Source organism: Anopheles darlingi, chromosome 3 (assembly GCF_943734745.1).
Source record: "Anopheles darlingi chromosome 3, idAnoDarlMG_H_01, whole genome shotgun sequence".
NCBI lineage: Eukaryota > Metazoa > Arthropoda > Insecta > Diptera > Culicidae > Anopheles > Anopheles darlingi.
Window position 1 is genome coordinate 49,702,042 of NC_064875.1, and position 7,500 is coordinate 49,709,541.

General features: G+C 43.3%; 1 protein-coding gene across 2 annotated transcripts in view; it reads left to right on the forward strand.

Moving 5' to 3' along the window:
- Positions 1 to 6,284, forward strand: part of LOC125957974 (heterogeneous nuclear ribonucleoprotein U-like protein 1) — an 8,788-nt gene extending 2,504 nt beyond the window's left edge. The window contains exons 3-11 of one of the 2 annotated variants that reach the window (XM_049691058.1): positions 1 to 335; positions 430 to 552; positions 623 to 751; positions 822 to 993; positions 1,079 to 1,601; positions 1,666 to 1,760; positions 1,835 to 1,950; positions 2,715 to 2,771; positions 4,216 to 4,290. The exon at positions 1 to 335 is cut by the window's left edge and continues 576 nt beyond it. In XM_049691058.1, the coding sequence (XP_049547015.1) occupies positions 1 to 335; positions 430 to 552; positions 623 to 751; positions 822 to 993; positions 1,079 to 1,601; positions 1,666 to 1,760; positions 1,835 to 1,950; positions 2,715 to 2,723 (1,502 nt within the window). In that variant the 3' untranslated portion in view covers positions 2,724 to 2,771; positions 4,216 to 4,290. Of the gene's footprint in view, positions 336 to 429; positions 553 to 622; positions 752 to 821; positions 994 to 1,078; positions 1,602 to 1,665; positions 1,761 to 1,834; positions 1,951 to 2,714; positions 2,772 to 4,215 lie in introns of both variants that reach the window. The other variant, XM_049691057.1, reaches the window with a different exon arrangement.
- The last annotated feature ends 1,216 nt before the right edge of the window (positions 6,285 to 7,500 follow it).

Sequence of the window (7,500 nt, forward strand, 5' to 3'; positions counted from 1 at the left end):
TTAAGGCTGATGAACCGGAGAAACAACCTGCAGACGACGCTACAAAAGCTGAAGGAGAAGAAAAAGAATCCAAGGAAGAAAGTTCTGAGGATAAGGAAGACTCAGGGGCAACCAAGGCAGAAGAGACATCAGCAGCAGCAGCAGTAGCAAAGGAAGAGGAACAGAAAGAGGTGGTTGCTGATAGCACTGACGTGGATGAGAAGCCAACCTCCGAAGTAACCGTGGACAGCGTTCCATTCGATGCTGAATATTGTTTTGTGAACGATTTCGCTAAGCAAAACGAAGAACTGATCGTACAAGGACACGAAGGACCATCGTCAAGAGACTGTTGCGAGGTAAGAATACCGGAATGATACCGCGTTGATTATGGATATTTGTGTGTTTATTATTGATATTCATACCATACCTGTCATGTCGGTATATTTGTAGCTTATAATGATGATCGGATTGCCAGGAAGCGGCAAAACTCACTGGGTAAATAAGTATTTAGCAGACAACTCGGAAACACCCTATACAGTGTTGAGTGTCAACAGTTTGTTGGACAACATGAAGGTAAACGTTGCTGTATTATTATCAACAAATCGACAGAATTAATAATACTAGCATCTTTTCGTGACGACAGATTTCGGCCCAACCGCGTGACCCCTCCAACACACCCCAATGGCAAAAGATCGTTGAGCAACTGTCCCGCAACACCGGGCGGCTGATCGAGATCGCTTGCAAGCGTCGCAGAAACATTCTCATAGATCAGGTGAGGTTTCGGTATAGCGGTGGTAGCTAGGACGCATTTTGGAATAACACGTTTTCATTATATTCTGCAGACGAACGTATTTGCCTCGGAACAGAAACGACGACTGAAGGGATTCGGTGGTTTTAAGGTGCGACGAGCGATTGCTGTTGTGCCTGAAGTGGAGGAGTACAAACGGCGCTACGAACAAAAGGTTGCCAAATACGGCAAGGAAGTACCTGATTCGACACTCAACACAATGAAGGGTAAGGCGACATCGAGGGAAAAGGAACTTGAGAATCGTAGTTAATTAACCCCTTTCTTGATTTTGCAAAAAAACGCGACATGCAGCTAACATTTTCGTGCCATCGGACGAACTAAAATGGTACACGGAAATCGTGTTTGCCGAGCTGCCGGAGGCGGAGGCAAAGGAAGCGATCAAAAAATTGAACGAAGAAGGACGTAAGTTAATGCCACCACGGCGCAACCGCGGCCAGCAGTCAAACCGGGGTCCGAATCAGAAGAACAACGGTAGCTCGAACGCAAACAGTGGCTACACGTCTCGCTGGAACCACAACCACCGTGCTCAGGGAGGAAGCGGTGGGCAGTATGGTGGCAACAAAACCGGCAATCGGTACGGTGGAAGTTCCGGTGGCGGTAGCGGCGGTTACAACAATCGGTATGGCAACAAGTCAAACGATAGCCACCAATATGGCGGGGGTGGCCATCATCAGCAGCAGCATCATCACCGAGGAGATTACCGTAGTGGAGGCGGCAATGGTTATGGACGACGCGATGATCATCGCAGTTCTGGAGGCTACAGTGGTGGTGGTGGTGGCAATCGTTACGATTCGTGGAACCGGAACAGTGGAGGGTAAGGGACATTGGCGCAGACATCGAATTGCATACTCACTAAAACGATTATCGATTGTTTTTAGATATTACAACGATCGTGGCTATTCTAACCGTGGCTACAATCAACAGCAGGATCATTCCAACAACCGATACGACGCGAGACGCCGTGATCGCCGTGGTAAGGCTGCCGTAGTTTCAAAATGTATCGGTCGTTATCTTCATTAATCGCATGTTGCATCAATTACATGCTAGGTTACAACAATGGTTCAGGTTGGAACAGCCAGGGAGGCCAGCAGCAGCAACAGCAGCAGTGGAATAACAACTACAGCAACTCGGGTAGTAACGATATGTGGTACGACTGGTGGCAGGTAAGTCTATATCCTTGACCCTCTAGCATAGAGTTAAGAAACTCCAGCGGATGTTAAAATCAGTTTCCGTTCTGGTAAATTCTTTGCGCTTTTTTAACCTTGGTGTCAATTTGTTGACACACTCTACGGCATGCGTGCGCGATACTACAGAATGCCTGGTGTAAGCCGCTGTTACATGTTTTTTTTGCAAAGGCGCATATCACCAATGTGACTAATCTGTTGGCCTTCCTGATACGGGACACAATCGTCTGATGCACTTACATTGCCCGATGCTGTTTCATCGATACAGCTGCTATTACTTGCTACATTTTCATTCCATTTAAATCATTTAATTGTGTTTCCCTTTTTTGTTCAGTTATGCTTTTACCTGTTGTGAATCCTTAGCCTTTACAACACGCTCAACGTAGTTACATTTCACTATCCTCGTCTTATTTGTTTTTCGTCTAATTCTATACAATGATTTTGTAGTTTGGTTCTGAAACCGACTCCAAACAGTAAAAAACAATTTGTTTCAGTTTGAGCTCAAGTAATACATCTAATTCTCATGAGCGAAGCGGATTCTCTTATTAAATCTCCAAAGCTGGATCGGGACCTATTTTGTGTTATCTGCTTACTGTGTCCAATATTATGGTTAGTTGCGTTAATTCTGCTGAACGGCACACTCTGCCGTATTTTCTTCTTTTATGATTTTATATATCGGTCTCGTCCGTCCTTTCTGATTAAATCTGTTATTCCCTTCTCTGTTGTCGTGCTGTTGTGTATAGGACCATTAATGCCAAGGAAGGAAGGACAGTAATTCTTAATAGAGGACGGACGCTGAGGTTAGTTAGATCTAGTTTAACGTTATTAAAAACTCCACCACCAAATGGGCAACGGCACTGCAATCGTCCCAACGAGGATGACAAAATAAAATATTCAACATTCTCTGTGACATTTTGAGCTGCTTTTCATATCGCTTCAACCGCCGGACCAGTTCTTTCTCATTGGTGTATTTCTGTTTTTTTTTGCCTTTACGTTCGTTACTCCAAATTCGTTCCATAATCGTCGCGCGAGAGGCTCTCTCTCTGTAACATTTGTTTGATGATTTTATTACGTTTACGCAAAATAAAAGCAGCAAACCTTCCTTCCTTTCTCCTTTTCCTGCGCACACGGGCCTTCATGGGGATATTAAATGTAAAGTAAGAAGTGAGCTCAGAAATGCTCTAGCATTATGGCGGCTTAATTCACTCGTTCGGTAGATAATGGCATAACAGTAAAGTAAATGCAGTACAAGAGTAAAACCACCGTTTTGCACGCCAATACCTCATCACGTATCAACCATCTCTGCGCCTTCGCACCGTCATTCTAGTAATATTCGGGCCGAACTCCTACCCCCTCAAATCATCACCATCGTCATCATCATCATCAGCGCCACCTTATCGTTCATGACACTACGTTTCGCCGCAGTCGATCATCCTCGGTTTGAACAAATGAAAACACGCATACACATTATTTATGACCCTTTTGGTGCCACCAAGACGACATGCTATTAAGAATCACGTATGACCGCCTGTCTGCCAGCGCCCACAAAACCAACCAACCAACCAAACAACCATGATCATCTTCAACTTGCATACTTGCGCTCATACTCGCCCAGCTTTCTTCCTGTCGCCCCCTGACGCGTTGGAAGGTAAGCGGAGATCGCGTTGCTTTCTTCGGTTAAATGTTTTTTTTGTTTCTCGCTATCTTTATCACTGGCTCTACTGTATTGTTTCTAACTAAATTGCATTTAGTTTGCCCTTTCCGTTGGTTGGTAATAGGCATTATAACAAAAAAGTCAGTGCGACCAGACAGTCCATCCTCATCTCCATTCAGAATGTGCGAATATATTTAATGGAGAATTGATCAGGGTATCAATTATCCGCCAACATACGAATAGCGAACAGAAAAATTTCGGGAAACATCTATTTGGCAGCCCCTACCATCAATCTAATATCACTACCTTAACTTTCTCCTTGTCCTGTCTGATGTGTGGTAACGGGTGACAGTTTGGCGATGTTTGTGTTTCTCAAGTAATAATGCTTTTATGCTTTCTGTGGAATATTTAACGGTTGTTTTCGGGTTTGTTTTTGTTATCTCTAGCCCGCCTTTATTGCCCATTATTTCTACCATATGTATATACTTATATAAATTACTCGAAAATTTTATGCGGTAAAGTACATATGAAAATTGAAGGTATTAATGAGTTCCTTGTTGTTTTTGCTTTCTCTTCTCATTGACACGCAGTCTAACCTGAAGACTCTGTTGCACGAGGGTGGCGGCCAAAATGGAGGGAATGCCGCTGCGTCCTCTTCTAGCGCATACTGGAACCAGTACAACAGCAGCAATAACGCGTCGTCCTCATCGTACGGCGGTGGCGGTGGGGGCAACTACCATGCGAAGGGTTCGGGTGGCTCCAATAACTAAAGAAAGCGTAGCAAGATGTGGGAGGTATCTTTTCTCCTATACGATGCGCTCCACGCGCTCTGCATCGATAGTTCAATACCCACCTTGCGGATGGTGGAAATCTTCTTTGCTTTTATTCTTCCGATAATTTCGAGCCCCACCCCATTTTGCTTCTCATCTCTATCGTAATTTGCGGAACTGCGTAAGTGCATATTTAACTTGTTGTAGACTTAGGGAGGACTAGTTTTAATTGTAACCATTTAAGAGGTGAGAAACCAATTGGATGGGATGGCACGAGCGATATCGAGATCATGACATACACACGTACGAACGCACATTTTTCACACAACCATAGCTCATCTCGCACACTCACTTTCAACACACTGAATCACATCAAAAACACACACATAATCACGTTCACGTGCGCGTTATTTGGGACAAACGAGATCTACAGGTGCAATCTGTAGTTCATTTCGTTTGGAAGATTGGAAAACTTAAAAGCAGCTGCGGTTCCGGTAGTGTAACGTTTTCGGAGATGCTAGGGTTAGGAAAGATCATCGCTGGTGCAGTAACACATGGTCGTGAATGGAGAAACGCCGCCACATGCGAGACCTGAACTGATGAGGGGTAGTGAAATATGCAGTACTTTATGTGTAATACGTATGTTTGCTTTTTAATGAAATACCTAAGACAATTTTTAACGCAGAATTACAAAGAGAACAAATGAAACCCTCCCTCCACCCCCACGGGCAATGAAACAAATCGAAGTTGAGAACTTTCTTTACACGTGCACATCCTTCTTTATCGTTTTGTTCCTTTCTTTTGTGCTTCTTTCCCTGTGCATGGAGAGTGTATAATCCTTTGGACATTAGGACATGATCATGGCCTGTTATCGTTGGTTTAGTTGACTCGAAAAAGAGGTCGCGATAGTGGTATTGTACGTATTTGGGATTCGTTTTACTCATTGTTTTGTATTGATTTTGTTTTCTTTTTTTTTTCAAGGATTTACGTTCGATTTTGAAATCCATTTTTAGCGTATCTTAACGTAATAGAAGGAGTAAATCCCTGGTGTTGGCGTGGCATAACTAAAACAAATGCGCAACACACGAAACAGGATGGTAATGTAGTTGCTGATAAGGTTCATTTCATTCGGTCCAAACTTGAACGTCCGTTACCGCCTTACGTTCGGCTCCTATCCTATTCCCATTAGTTTCCCAAAAAGGGTCAGGGTGACACGGTGGCCCTCCGTAGCATAATATGAATAAATACAGTAGTAAACCTTATTCATGAGTGTATGTTAGTGGCGTCCCCCATCACTTGCCGCGACGAATTTGAGACGAATGTATGCACCATCGACATGCTCGTCCCAAGAAAGATGGGAAATAGACAGGACACCGGAACACGTGGGTGAGACGGTGCAACAAAAGCATATTATGTAAGGGATTAAGCGCTCTTTCCACATTCAACTACCGAAACAACCTACTTTCAAGCAGCAGGTACAGGTTTGTTACGGTGGCTTTCCGGATGGGAAAATGCAGCAAGAAAAAGAAAACCAAGGGGCAAAGAAGAAACACATAAAAAACATTTGGCGTATTCTAATCTTAAATTATTAAAATAAAGTTCATTCTTAAATACAAACATCTATCCATTTGCAAATGAATGGCAAGTAATAAAATCACGAAAACACAGAACTTAACATAAACAGACACACATATACACACAACTTTAAATGAAATAATGTTGGAATGAGGACTGAGGGAGAAAAGGGTGTCCATTAGGGATAATCCTAGGGCTAATTATCGCCGTTGTGGTAACGACGAAAGGATGAACGCGCAGTGTGTCTGTAGCAGTAGCGATCGAGGAAGGGAGAGACGTAACACGTATACTTAAGGTACAAATAAAAAAGGAACAATTTCCATAACTATTTTGCACTTCGAATTCCCTTATGGTGTCAAAATCATCGTTGCGTTGCTGTTGTTGCTGCGATTCCCGTTTCACTGTAACTGGTGATAGGACACGTCAACTCACCTATTATCAGTTTCATCTGAAATACAACCAGTATTGCTTTTATAGATGTTTTCTTCGTACCATAGTTGGTCGCATCGTAGTATATTGCACTTATTCTTCTTCATTCATACAGGTGAAGCTTAACAGGTAATACGTAATAGCAATAGGTACCTCTCCTAGCAAATCTCTTCGAGCAACAGTGGCAGTCGTCACGATATCCTGTCACGCTCGACCATCTGCCGCACAGCCAGCCTAAAGCATAGAAGGGTGTTCGTTATGTTCCTTACTCGAACTGCTATGCAAATGTGGATAAAGCAACAGGAACCATTTCATCGGGAGAATACGCATCCTCATGAATACGCATAACATTAGAGCTATCTTAATATTTGGATCTCCGCGATTCGTTTATTGTTCCGAATGGTGTAGGCACCACTATGTAATAGCTAAGCGCCCTGTTGATCAGCAGAAGTGCCTCTTGCTCTGTGTTGCTTCGATGTCCATCCGAAAACTAGAAATGGAAAAATAGCTTTTATAACAGGATAGTTGCAAAAATAGCACAATATTAATGCATGCTCCTCATGTTTTCTAGATTCATTTAATTGAAGTAGATGACTCACATTTTCCATTTGCGTTGCCATCCTATGTTGTCTAAATCAAAGATCTCGCGAAAGTTCCATCGACGCCCCAAAAACCGAACGATTTACTTGCTTGCGTAGCATCTTCTTGGCGGGACGGTTTGCTCAATTCTTTAGCATCCATCAATTACCAGGAACCATAAATAGAAACCAGCGATTTAAAGTGATGAACCATTTTTTTTCGCTCACGAATCCCAATGCTAACAAATCGGTGTGATGCGCGCTAATTAAGCAAAGGTCACTGGATATATCGTCGTTAGAGCTAGAGCTGTTCTTCTTGGTGGTTAAAGGTCTTAAAATTTGACCAAAACTTGTAGCGCTCCCCATAGTTTCTTTCTGTCCTAACACTTTGTACGGCAGTCCGGAACGACCATTCCAGCATAACATGGATGTGCGTTGGTAGGTGTAATAGTATTTATGTTCCGGGCTGGACTTCCAACCCCTTCTCAGCCCAAACGAAGAACGAACGCACGCCAGCACTCCT